The 13,739-nt window shown below is 42.9% G+C and overlaps 1 protein-coding gene across 2 annotated transcripts; it reads right to left on the reverse strand.

Annotated features, from left to right (window-relative positions):
- Window positions 1-1,065: 1,065 nt before the first annotated feature.
- RBM24 (RNA binding motif protein 24) lies at window positions 1,066-13,282 on the reverse strand. Of its 2 annotated transcripts, none has more exons than XM_053921130.2 (4): window positions 12,541-13,282; window positions 11,245-11,368; window positions 9,758-9,812; window positions 1,066-3,206 (listed from the first exon to the last, which is right to left on the reverse strand). In XM_053921130.2, exons 1-4 carry the CDS (start codon window positions 12,706-12,708, stop codon window positions 2,846-2,848), a joined length of 708 nt encoding a protein of 235 aa, XP_053777105.1. In that variant the 5' UTR covers window positions 12,709-13,282; the 3' UTR covers window positions 1,066-2,845. The 2 variants fall into 2 exon arrangements, with proteins under 2 accessions (XP_053777105.1, XP_053777106.1); XM_053921131.1 differs by lacking the exon at window positions 12,541-13,282 and adding an exon at window positions 11,888-11,963.
- Window positions 13,283-13,739: the final 457 nt, after the last annotated feature.

Genomic DNA, 13,739 nt, shown 5'->3' on the forward strand with positions numbered 1-13,739 from the left:
AAGTGACCTTGCATAAATATGAAAAGTTAAAAATAAAACATGTCCTTTGAAATAAAATAATCACTGATGCATTGAATAAATTAGATAGTTTAGAAATCATTTTACTGATCCAAGGTGATACCTTGGGATACAGTAATATCTCTCCTTAGAAATAAGCTGGTATCTATTTTTTGTTGGTAAGTAAAGGCAATTAAGTTTAAGATTGTGATGGCTCTAAATAGGATAATAGTTCACATAAAGCAGGAAGTGTGATAGAATTTGTTATCCAAATTTCCTGCTAATAATTTTTGAAAAATAATGGAGTCAATAAAAGATATTTTGTCACAGATTTGGGCAATATTAAGACCAACAAAGAATCCATTCCATAATTAACATAATATATACACTTCAAGACAATATGACATATGCACCTTATGTTCTCATACGCACCTTATTAGGATGCTGCCATGTCATTGCGGCAAAAAATTAAAAAATGATTAACATCTTACTAGGTGACTTCTTTTTTGTTAGCTTTCACTATTGGGCATTACAACAACTGCTACCAGTGATCACTTATCAAAGACTTACTAAATATTTAGCTCTGTGCCAAGTAGTTGACATCCCTATTTAATATTCAAATAACCATGGGAGACAGGTGTTATTGGCCCAATATTATAGATTAGAAATCAATAAAAACCTCATCCAAAAAGTGGACCATGAAAACAACTTATTCCCTTCACATCGCTAGAAAGTGGTACAGTCTGGTGTCAAACTTCGGTCTCCCTGACCTCGGCACCACTGAGCCACTCCAGCTTCAGACCGATTAGCCCCTTCTGTAGCCCAGCCCCTCCAGTTTGCAGCGACATGAATAGTCTTCTAGGGTTCACTGTCGAGGAGGGCCCTTATCACTTGCTACATATAAGATATATACAGAATTAATGAAATTTACTTAGAAGGTACAAAAACAGCATGTCCAGGAAGTTTTCTGTTCACTGAAATTATTACAAGTAAATCATGGCCACTAATTTCAGTTAAAAGAGAGAAATGACTCTACCTTCATGACAAAATTAGAAACAATGCAACAGGAGTTTTTAAAAATTATATTTAATACAAGTGAATAGATTAGAAGATCTGAAACGTTATAAAGCAATATACATAATGAATAAATAATCTGCACAGGAGAGTCATGTCTACGTTACATAACACTGTCTAGTATGGGGACACTTAAAGTAAATCCAGTGGTAACGGAGAAAGTCCATAAAAACGCTAACCTGTCTTCCCTTGTATGAAATTGTTCAAGTATAAAAATCCAATACAGTGTAAAATAGTATTCAATTTAGTTTAAGAATAAAAATTACAAGTATTGCAGTTTCAGAAGAAAAATGTAAAGCAGCATTGAGAAACTACGTAAGAATAGTGTTAAACTAATGAAGTACCAATAAATGAAATCTACACGAGCAAAAATTAGAGAAGCATGAAACTAGCACTACATCCTGTTTTTAAAAACCTAAAAACTAAAATAAACTAAAATGTGTTCATGTAAGAGTACTCTCTTATACAGTGCACATATGAATTTAAATAAATCCAACTCAACATCTTTAGCTGAACAGGTTAATATTTAATATGCTACATCTAGACCTACTAAATAATTTATGCCATGAGATGAATACATAATTTTACAGTGTCACATCTAAAGTTCCTTTCTTTAGAGTGCAGCATAGTAAAACTTAAAAATAAATATCTTAAATAGCATTACTATTAAGGCACAGTATAAACCACATTATCATTACCTCTGAAGAACTGTAATCTCAGTAACTTTGCTGTCTCATGTACTGTATTCACTAATAAATAGTTTTAAATAGGACTCTGAAATAGATACTAAAAAGTGTAAAATTATTCAAAAAGGGAAAAAAAATAAATGTCCTTAAGACAATTCTTAAGGGTTTAGAGTCTGCAAACTCTGCCTGCCTTTAATCATAAGCCACAAGTCGACACAATAAATAGAAAGAGAAGGCTGTTGTAGTAAAAGCCTGATCCTATTTCAGAATCAGAATTGCTGACACCAGCAGATACAAGTTTCCCAAAATTGAAACAGGATGGGGAGAGGGATTAGAATGTGACAAGCTCATCAAACAAGCACAAGTGATGTGTTCTTTCCAGAACTGTGTGTGTTACTGATTGTCGGTACAGCTGTTGCACCCATGAATTCCACATCACTTGTTCCACAGTCCAGCTCACCCACAGCATAGATGAGAGAAGAGCTTTGGTGCCTGTCCACCACTTCACCCACTGCCACGTTCCTAGATTGATTGTTCGATGCCCATTTTTGAGAGAGTAAGAACATCACCTTCTTACTTGAAAAAGTTCTATAGGCCATAGCAACTTAAAAACGACAATCAGTGCTTTCACCATTTTGTTTTTTGTTTTTTTTAAAAATCCGCTTTTAAATGTAATTCAAGCTACATATTGCTCACTCTGTATTCCCTGGTTCAACTAGATTCAAATAACGTTTTCTAACTTGTAAAGGCAGTTTGCTTCCCTGATACTATAAAAAGAGCAAAAATAAAAACCCCATTATAAAAGTGAAGTTCCATAGTTACTCCTGCCATCCTTTCCTAGCGGCCTTGCATTTACTAAGGCTCTTTGGGATTAGTTTCCAAAACTGCGCCCACTTCCCTCTCACTCACCTCGTTCTCACCTAGAACACTACTGGAGTATAAAAATAATAATAATTCTGCTTCACAACAGCATAGCGTTTTTTTTTTTAAAGCTGTTTAAGTCAATGTTAACTCTGATTAGCTACTAAAAATCGGGAAATCGGGAGGGAGAGAGAAAACAATTCAACGTTGATCAGACGGCTGGTCTACTACTGCATCCGGTCTGTCTGCAGCTGCTGAGGCTGGTACTGGCCAAAGGCGGCGGCTGCGGCGGCCGCGGCGGCAGCGGCGGCGGCGGTCCCAGGTGCGGCGGCCAGGGGCTGCTGCACCGCGTAGCCGTAGCCGCCCGCGGTGACGTAGCCAGCGGCTGCCGGGGAGGCTGCGTAGGGGTATTGGTCGTAGGCGGCGGCAGCGGCGGCAGCAGCCGCGGCGGCCGAGTACTGCGCGTACGCGGCTCCAGTGTAATCAATGTAAGGGGCGGTGGAGGCCGCCGCTGCGGTCGGTTGCACGTGCGGAATGACCACTCCAGGCTGCACGAAGGCCTGAGGGTAGACGTAGTGGGCAGGTATCCTGTTGAGAAATGGAAAGCAAAGTCAGGCAGCGGTTGCCTCCTGGCTGTAGCACTGCTTGCTCAGAGATACGACAAACTCAAATTTAGTGGTTATTATGAGCATAGGGTTGCCACAATATCTGCTTTCCAGGGGTACGTGAAAGGACTCTGGCAGGAGCCGAAGTGAGGGAATGCCCCCAAAGGAATGCAACAACAAAAATATAATACCCTCCCTGCCAGAATTTTTGTGAATGATCATTTCGAACCAGTAATTATCACTTACCAAAACTTTTGGAAAATCAATCAAGGTTCATGAGGGCTATGAACATACGAGGTATTTCATAAATGCTTAATTGATGAAGACTTTAGGAACTTGTGATGAGTTCATAAAGCAAAACTGTTTAGCGGATAGAAAAGATTCTTAACTGTGAATAGCGGGCTCAAAAGGTAATCCACGATCATTCAGTTCCAAGGGGTGATGGCTGGTTTGTCAGAACTACAAGTTCAACAAAATCCGTATGTTTGTTATCATGGCAACCCTACTTGAAATTGCTATGCAGACTCAGCACACATTAATCCCTCCGCAACCTCAGTCACCCTTATTAAAAAATAATAATGAAAAAGAAGCAGGCGACAAAATAAAAAAGGAGTTTAAAAGTTCACAAGTGTGGTAAACACAGCAGAATCACACTTCTCAAACGAACTGTAGTGCAGCTCACTCTTTCACAAGAGGCTGTTGTGGGAAGCTACAGAAATGCTATCAGCACTCATGGCAGTGACTCCCAAAGAGAGGTGCAGCACGCTTTTTGCCTTTCTTTCTTTATTTTTCTCCATAAAATTCATAAGGACACAAGGGTCAATCAAACCTGTTTGACTATCAGGCAACTGAAGGTCAGCCAGCTTGTTTATCTCTATGCAAGACAGACAGAAGGGGTTTTGGGGGAAATGATGAGGCTGAGGGAAAAGGTAGGGACAGGGAAATACAACTAAATATCTCTAAAATTAATACAACTCAAAAGGTTTACATAATAGAATAAGGAAACTTTTTTTTTTTGGCGCATCTACTAACTCTTGTTTTAGCCTCCAAATCAACAGAAATAAATTAGCGTATCTGCTTTAAATCTGCCTACAAGTAGATACTGTATATGAATCGTCTATTGTTATAGATTATCCTGCAAACGTTCAAGGAAGTGAAACACAAGCAAGTACCTTTTAAAATTATACATTCAGAGGTCACATACAAGACACACTCCAGTGACTGAACTTACACATTAATTTTGTTAAAAATTAAATCACAAGAGGTATTTTTAAATACCCATGCATCTCAGGTCTCACTCCTGGGATTCACTACTGTCCACTTAAAACACTACCATGAACATCTGGTTTATTTTATCTTTCTTTAAAATACCCTCCAACAAACCCCTTATATTTCTAAAAATATGACACTATTGTATAATGCCATCTGGGTGTTGGCAAAACCAACTTACAAGAAGTACAAATAACAACCTTCAAATTTTAAAGAACTGAAAACAGAAAAATTCACATTTAGAGATTCAAAAACGGATTTTGCTTTGCCCTTTCAGAGTTTTACTGAAAATACTCATTAACGAACATCCATGAAAAAGATGTATTTATCACAGAGGGTAATGAACTTTGACCCCAATGATAAAAATACATCCAATTTTACTAGACTTGCAGATCTTTCCCAGTGCCAGGAGAAACCACGTCATCGAGGGTTTCTCAGGACACTCAGCAATGTTCTTAATTGCTTGTTAGAAACCAGACGCATGGTCACGCACACACTCAAAAGCTTCTCTGCAGGTCAGGTGACTGGTTCACTCACAGCGACAGGTGTGGCTTTATGAAACACTATCCCTGGAGGCCACTGTGTCCACAATGTGCAGACATGCCTAAGAGAGCCTACACTCATGCCAGTTTGCATGTGGTGATGGACAGCAGGGGCTGCAGCCGGGCTATTTTTGATCCTGTCATGCGACAAGGGTTTCCAGCGGGTAAAATGTCTTTATAAGGCCAAAGTAAAACATCTATCAGCTGCAAAGGCCAGCCAGTATGAAGCTCACTGATACGGAAGTATTAACCCTTGTGCTCCCAAAGTTTTAAAGACAACACCATGGTTACTAGGTTCTTATCTTCAAAGAAAGGTGTTAACTGAGAATAACGTCAGCCTACAACAAGGCTGGTTAAAATTGTGTCTGTGGGTGCATGCGCACAGGAAGAATGCAGTAAAAGATAGGCAGCGTTGCTAACATGACTCTTGATTCTCCATTTATTTTACATTAATAGTTTGCATCAGATAATGTCAACTCATGAGAGTATAAAGTTCCTACATGAAGTCTAGCAAGGGTTAGGAAGACATCTGGAAGACAAGTAAGACCCTGGAGTCCTTTAAGGCTTAGAGAAAGGAGAACCCAGAGGACAGTGGAGAGCCTACAATATCTCAGTTCAGGGAGGAGGGCAGAATTGGACTAAAACATAAGGTGGCACTTCTGAAGGAATTCCTCTATTAGGAGTTCTTTTAATAGTCTAAGAAACCCATTAAGGCAGTTTGAGACTCTCCCTCCTGCTAATATCTTCAGTGTCCTTTCCCTCAAGGAATCACAGAATGTACACACCTACCAGTTATAAAAGCACAAGAACATAGGAGACACTCTGGGCAATTTTCAAAGAAAATGTACTATGTTTTCCTATTCTTCCTCTCTCTCTTCAGGTGCCTCTGCCATCCCTCTGTGATTTTTGACATCCTCACTGGTTTCCTCTTCCAATCTATCACAAAACTACCAAGTCTTCATCTCCTTTGCTTGCTCAAGTAATTTACGGCCCCTGACATCTTTCTAAACTAAGTACAAAGTTCTTAAACTTTGGTATGCTAGATCTCTAATGATTCTGGCTCCGAAATACTTGCTCCAGTATTACTCTCCATTTTTCCTTGAACCCAGATCGGCTGGGCTCCTCAGTGTTTCTGGAGTATCCCACACATTCCTATGCACTCACCTTCGCTTGTGCCGTCCTTTTGCCAGCGATGCCAGTCCTCATTCCATGTCTACCAGTTGAAATCCAAATCCCATTCACCCTAGGTCCCGCACTCACTCCGTGTGGAGCCTTTAGGAATTTGCTTCAACCTTTTACTCTCATATATTCACAATATGTGAAATGAACCTAGTATCTCTAACCCTGAGTGCTTGTACATTAAATAAGATTATGCAAAGAGCCTACAACGACAAACAAAGGTAAGCACTCAATACAAGAGTTCCTTATCATCCATCATACTTTAAAATCTAGGTCCACTTCTACCTCCTTTCTGGATCCCACCAAACCGATATCTCTCCCCCCTTATGTGCAGATGCAGGAACAACCATTCTGGGTGCTTTTCAGTTTTCTTATGGAATCACAAGAGAGAATGGAGTTGTGTCTTATTAGCTACAGCTTGAAACAGAGGCAAGAACATGATTCTGAGGTTGGGCAAACCATGGTTATGAACCTAGAATTAGACTCTACCGCTTAGTAGCCCTGTGGTAATTTAATTCACCTCTCTTCATCTCGGTGTTATCACTCAATGGAAAGGACATTAACAGGAAAGGTCATCACATCAAATAATTATTGTGAGAATTAAATTATATAATTTATTTAAATCTCTTATCAGTGCTAGACGTGTGGCAGATGTTCAGTTAATGTTAGTTATTGTCCCTCTTGTTCTTTTCAGCAGACAGTATACTACCTAGTACAGTGTTACCACAACTAGCCTAAAATTTAGCACTTAAAGGTATACCGATGAAGTGTTTAAGTGTATTTCAACCTGACCTAAACTAGCCTAGAGACTTTTACTCACAGATCCGCATTCTCTCTTTTCTAAGATTGTAATAAAATGCTTCTTTCAGGCATAAAACACTTATGACACATTGTTCAGCACAATCACAAGTTTCTACACATCTAGCCACTGTTACATCATAAATTCCTCTAGGCCAAGGTTTTCTCTTTAAAGCAACTTGGGGACCATTTAAGGACCACATTTTAAAAAACAGTTCAGTTACTAGAACTTAAAACAAGTCAAATAAAATAAAAAAATTCTCAGGCTTCTTTCCAGGCCTAAAATAACAACATGTAGCTTTCAAATAGAATTTAGGATGACCAGGTGTGATTTGTTAGGTACAGACTCTGGGAACCAGAGCAGTGTTGAGAACCCCTTAAAAAAAAGAATGAGAAGGCTTGCTTGGTTCATCTGGAATGCTATCTATTTTTAATAAGAATCTCAAGTTCAAACAATTTATGCAAACAGTAATAATCACCATCCTTTATAAAGACAGCTAATTTAAAAGAGATGAAAAACAAAAGGTTACTATCAAAACATGCTTGATTTTAAAATTCCATATGACACAATTTACTTTGGTTGTTCTTATTTTCCTCGTGCTGCTTTCTTTCTCAAAGACCCATAAGGACCCTGACAACTAGTTCATATTTTTATGTCTAGCTCTCAAGACCCTGCATAAACATTCTTCACACACTGAGCCTTTCCTCCTGTGTGCCTTTGCTTATGCTCACCTCATCCTACGCCCTTGACACAAGTCCATCCTTCCTTTTACCTGCCTAGGATAGAGCCGTTGGTTCAAGTCTAGTTCAAGTCCCCACAAAGCCTCATTCGGCTTCTCCAACTCACCTATTTTCTTGCTGTTGTCAATTCCTTTCATACTGAAATCTGTACCAAGTAATTTAGCAACCAAGTTCCCGATGGGTTTGTTTTTAGTTCTGAAACTAAAGTGCGATGTCCTTATTTTGTATCACCCCTAACACAGAGAACAAGAAACACACTAATACCTGTTGTTCGATTCAGTTGTATCACTAATTCAAGATTAGTGTGAGAGCATGACCAAGTTCACTATCACTTCCTAAGATGTAGGTTTCCCTTCCCAATCCCTCCTTCATCAAAGTCTAGACCAAAGAGAGGGGCGGGGCCCACCGAGGTAGTTAGACGGATAAAGCCACTAGTAGTTGTCAGCATCCAGGATAGTTTGGATGGGGCACTGATAAATAGCTATGGATATGAAAGCCCTTTTGATGATATTGGGCAGAAGACCCTTCCATGATTTAAAAAAAAGCAAAAATTGGCAGTAAGAGTGAAGTATTAATATGTTAAAGGGAGGATTATAAGAAGGTATTCGTGGAATATATAACTTGAATCTTTGAAGTCAACATAGTATTATGTTTTGGGGGGGTTCTATTTTTAAGACATATAAGGTAGGTACCTATATAGATAGAATCCAGCTACATTCATGTGGAGATGTTTAGCTGTTAAGCTAAAGAAGAAACTATTGCTGAGGATAACACACTTTTTCAACAGCTAAAATATGTGAAAAGGAAGTTTAAATCTCTGGCATTAGAGTTACAGCAATGTTGATCATGTAGAGTTTATCCAAAACAGACTCTTGGAGTTCAGAATAAATGTAGGTATTAGGGAATCGCCCACCCATATCACGTCTGAATGGAAAGAAAATAAGGGAGCTCAAATGAGGAAAAGTGGTGATCACAGAATCCAGAGACAACAAACATGAGCAGGCTGTTCACCTGAGTTAGGTCTGAAAGATGGAAGTTAGTGCTACTCTACTGAACAACTTGGCTAGTGTTAACAAAATCTGATGGGAGTTGTTGAACCTTTACATTAGAAAGTCTAAAAGTGGATACACATTGCAAAAGAGAGAACCCCATTCCCAGAAAACTCCCCAGTAAAACAGAAACTTAGGACATGCAAGCAATGTATCTGTATTCTTACAGAGGGAAATCACACAATTTAGCACTCACTACAAAAGTATGGTTAAATGGAAGTCACAGGCTACAGCTTAAAAGCAAGGAAAAAAAAAGAGGCCTTTTGCTTCCCATGGCAAAGTCAAAAGTCAACACTCCTCAACACCACCACCAAAACCAAAACACAAAGAGCCCCTTCCCCGAGGAAAAGAAAACACTTTCACTACAGCTCTTTTCAATTAAGTAAAAAGCACACAGTTTAGCTATCAACACCACTTCATTACTGTAATAAATAAAATAAAGCACACGGAGGTCTATTGACTATTGTGAAAAATAAAACAACACCAACATCCATGCATCGTTAATCACCATCTGAGCTTGTGTGTCTGAGTCTACTGGTTACAGTTTAATTCCAAACAGAACTATTCCACCTCTTATCATCGTATCCTTCTGATCAGTTAGCTTAACTGTATACGAGCCCTGTCAGGTTAGAAAGAGATAAATAAAATTGAGTCAAGTTGAACAGTAGTAATGGTGTTGGGACACAATTGTCTTGTACACAAGTCATACCTGGTATTTTTGTTTTGTTTTGTTAATCATAAGCTCAAAATTTGTCTGGCTCGAAGGCTGCATACTTGGTCAGATAACTTGACTCATCTAAAAATATTTATATTATCGGCATTAAAAATACACAAACATATATGAGTATGTATAACCAGGAACATTCTGTGACATGATGGTCTTGTCTGTATATAAGAAGCAGGTTAACAAATGAAAGCCACATTGAAAGTTAGCAGGGCCTGGTGAATTGACTTACCCAAAAGGTCTTTGTATAAGGGCTGGATGAAGTTGTTGAACACCAAAGGCAAAACCTAACAACAAAGCATACCACATTCTCTATTTGTGCATGATTAAACAATTGTAACTCCAAAGTATAAAGAGTAATCACAACCTTCGCTTAGAAAAGCGTCCTTTTGATACTTTAGAGGAAATATTATATACATTGTAATAAAGTCAGCTTGATTAATGTTAATTGTTGATCTAAATAAAAGTCTTAATAGGCTAAAGGTGGAAACTAAAAATTATCTGCAAAGTTTAGTTGACAGATATAGAATAAGGCCTTAGAAAATTAGTCCAGGGAAAAATTCTCATGGAATAAAACCAAGAACAAGAGGACGTGCTGATGAAGTTCCATGTCACAAATATTCCTACAATTCTGAATCATGATCTATAAAAAGTCTTTGTAATTTGGAATATTCTGGAACACTTTGAACAATGCTTTGGAATATTATGGATTTTACAGATTACAGTATAAAAATTTACAAAAACAACCTATCCTTCTCTTCTGAATAGTATATACACACATTTAAAAAAAGTTCATGGATATTTGCACATACACCCACTTTCTTGAAAACCTAGTTTTCTAGTAAATTCATTTGGATGAAGGTGTCAACCACCTCTTTCCAAAATTTCATATAGAAAGACTGTAGAGCGAAGAATACATTGTTTAATCAAAGTTGCTTGCCGAAGAAAAGATTACATTTGTTCAATACTCTACTCTCAATTATTTGTGCCAACGCAAAGGGCAGTGTTGTAAATAATGCAAAAGGTCATGTTTTCACACAGACAAAACTGTGCTCCCTCTTGGCGATTAATAACTGTGTGACTTTGGAGTAAACCACTTCTCATCTCTGAGTGTCAGTTTCTTCATCTGCAACATAAGAGTCTGGAGTATGTGAAATCGCTCTATTTTCTTTAGTTACTAATATTCTGTGACTTTGTGTGAAACATTTATCATCTAGATGCCACCACCTGCACCCCCGTGCTTTTCTGGGGTCAGGGTTCAAGTCTCAGCGCTTGCTTTGAGCCCAGGGCAGCTGGTGGTGAAAGGAGAGGCAACACTATGTTGGGAAGTGTAACCAGCTGAAGTTGACAAATGTGGCCCATATAATCCACATCCGAGTTATCTACAAGTGGCTGAAAACTCAAAAATAGAGAGTGGACTATGACTCTGTCATAAAGAAAACAGGTGAGTCAAGCCCAAGTCTGGGTGTGTACAAACTGTCCAGACCTACAAGATCTATTTTTCTACACAGGTACATTTCAAGTCCTGAAAGCAGTGTTTACAACTCTCATTTATTTATCTTTAATGCCTTGGGAGAATAACCAGCCATGGTTTAACTTTACTAAACAGATCTACAGGTTCTCATAAAACCAGTGTATTTTAAATCAGGGATTCATTCTATGCAGTAGTGGGTGTCTCTAGTGGGGCGGGGAGGTAGCCGAGGGACCCCTGTTTCTCACCTGGTTGCATGATCCTTGGTTTTGCTCCCAAGTATGCCAGATTCACGTTGGCCTTCCTGCCATCAATGATGGGGTTGGGATCCTTGCAGGCTCTTTCCGCAGCAGCCCGGTCAGCCATGGTGACCTTAGCAACATACACACACAGACATACATACAAAGCTCTGAATCAACCCTTGAAGAAAACCAGAATGACATTGGGAAAATTATTCATGATAAAACTAAGGGGTAGAGGGACTCTTAAACTTTTTCTTTCTTTTTTTATTTTTCTTCCCGGAACTTAACTCCTTGATCCCCCGTCCAAAAAAAAAGGGTGGGGGGGAGAAAAGAAGAAAACAGGGAGAAAGAAGAACATATCCCCCCTCCCCCCGCACACACACACCCCAAATTCTTACGGGCATTAGTAGGGCCTAGGAAAAATTTGGAAACCTGAATTTTGTCTTAGAACTCCTGTAGGTTCTCTGCCCCCACCCCCCCCGCCCCCCCGCCCCCCCGCCCCCCCGCCCCCGGGCCCCTAGGTCTCTACCCAGCCTGAGAGGCGCTGTTTGCTTAAAAAAAAAAAAAAAAAAAAAAAGTCCAGCTTCACATCCGCCGGTGCTCCCAACCACCCGCAAACACTCCCCAACGACAATAGCTATTGTCCTACTCTGGGGCTCCCTGCTCTTGAGCAGCTGAATTTACACGCTTAAATCTCCAGGAAGCTTAGTATGTTCTCTTTCAGGTCTGCAAAGGGCCGTAGGATCATCTTTTTAAAGAACCCATTTGCAGTTAAAAAGAAAAGGGGAGGAGCAACCTGGCAGAAGGGAAGAGCCCCAAACCTCCCGGGCTGTCCCCTCCAGGCCCCAGCCAACAGCCAGAAGACACACGCAATTTTATAAAGCAACAGCGCGCTTAACTACCGGCCTCCAACCCGGAGTGCACTACTGTGGGGGTGCGCCCCCCCTCCCAACCCTCCGCACCCCCAAATCCAGTAGTCTTTACGGCTCTCTCCTTCCACTCCGGCTCCGCCAGTCCCCTGGCACCGCAACGCGCTCTGTCTCCTCGGAACCCCTCGTGGCAGAGCCGGCCCTCCCTCCCTGGCTCCGCCGCACACAAGCTTTCATTTCAGCCCCGAGCGTAGGGGCAGCGCTGCTCACGCCCGAGGGGTTCCTCGCACAGTCTCGCCGAGCCCCAAACAACGCTCTCCCGGGCTAAGCCGCTCAGTCGCTCCCGCCCCGCGGTCATCGGTTTCCCAGCGAGGCTCTTAGTCGACCCCCGGCCCCATTCCGCCACCGCCACCCCCTCAACCGCGCAACTTACAAATCCGTAGCCCCGGGACTTGCCCGTCTGCCGGTCGGTGATGACGACCGCCTCCTCGATCTCGCCGAAAACCTCGAAGTATTTGCGCAGGCTGGCGTCGGTGGTGTGGTAGGGCAGCCCCCCGACGAAGATCTTGGTGTACGTCGTGTCCTTCTGAGTGGTGTGCATCTTCGCGCCCGTCCCGCGGCTCGGGCTCCGGCTCCGGCTCCGGCTGCGCCTCCTCCTCCGGCTCCGCGTCTCCCGCACCCTTTCGCGGCCGCCGTGGGCCGAGAGCGAGTCCGGGGGTGAGGGCGGCGGCGCGGCGGGGGCGGGCGGCCGGGGGCGGCCGAGGGCACCGGGCGCGCGGCTGCCGAAGTCGCCAGCAGCCCCGGAGACTGGACTTGCCTCTCTCCTCCCGCCCCCCCTGCCGGTCACGGTACAAATTCTCCGGATCGTCTGGGTTAGGATCCGGTTCAATAGAATGTGCAAGCGGTTTCCACTCACCCGGCAGGGAGGCCAAAAAATGAAAAGAAGGGTGGTCCTCAAGCGAAGAACAGGGTGCGTTTAGAGGTAGATTTCTCTTTCTTAGAAACTAGGTGTCTCGGGTGGGGCGCTGGCAGGGTCGGCGGGGTGCACGGACGGGCGCGGAGGTGGGTGGGTGGGCGCGGCGGTAGGGTTGGGGGTGGGGGACTCCGCTCGGCTTCGGCTCCCGTTCTGTCCCTTCCGCCGCGGAAGCTGGAAGACAAGTGGCGAAGACGGCTCTCCCCCTCTCTGCTCCCTTCCCCCGCGGTCCCGGGGTCGGCGCCCGGCTGGGAGGGGGCGGGCCGGACGCCTGCGATTGGCCACGGCCGCACCTGGGGCGCCTGGCGCCGCCGCCCCCCAGCTGTTGAGAACAGCTGCTTCTCTCCCGGCGCCGCGACGCGCCGGGCAGCCTAGCTCGGGCTGTGGAGTCGAAGCCGGGAAGGGCTGGGGACGGCTGGAGGCGGCCTTGCTCTGCGTCGCCTGCTCTAACCCGTCAAGGTCCCCGGACCCCCGCGCGGCCCCAGCCGGGATGGAGCGCACGGGGTCTGCCCCAGAGGAGGGTGCTGCGTAGCTTTTCAAAACGAAAATGCGAGCTCTTTGCGCTCGGCCACGGTGACAGAGCCGGTGACCTGGACCTCCGAGCTGGGAGCCCGGAGGCCTGGGGAGGTTCGCTGAGAGGCCAATGCCCTCCCTGGCGC

The sequence above is a fragment of the Desmodus rotundus genome, chromosome 3 (genome assembly GCF_022682495.2).
Source record: "Desmodus rotundus isolate HL8 chromosome 3, HLdesRot8A.1, whole genome shotgun sequence".
NCBI classification, from domain to species: Eukaryota; Metazoa; Chordata; class Mammalia; order Chiroptera; family Phyllostomidae; genus Desmodus; species Desmodus rotundus.

What these genes read in the sequence shown, in the direction of transcription:
- RBM24 (XM_053921130.2), bottom strand. Translation starts at nt 12,708, where the DNA reads ATGCACACCACTCAGAAGGACACGACGTACACCAAGATCTTCGTCGGG. An exon ending in AGTCCCGGGGCTACGGATTT is followed by an intron (nt 11,369 to 12,540) that starts GTAAGTTGCGCG and finishes TATGTTGCTAAG; the next exon opens with GTCACCATGGCTGACCGGGC. An exon ending in CTTATACAAAGACCTTTTGG is followed by an intron (nt 3,207 to 9,757) that starts GTAAGTCAATTC and finishes ATTTCTCAACAG; the next exon opens with GATACCTGCCCACTACGTCT.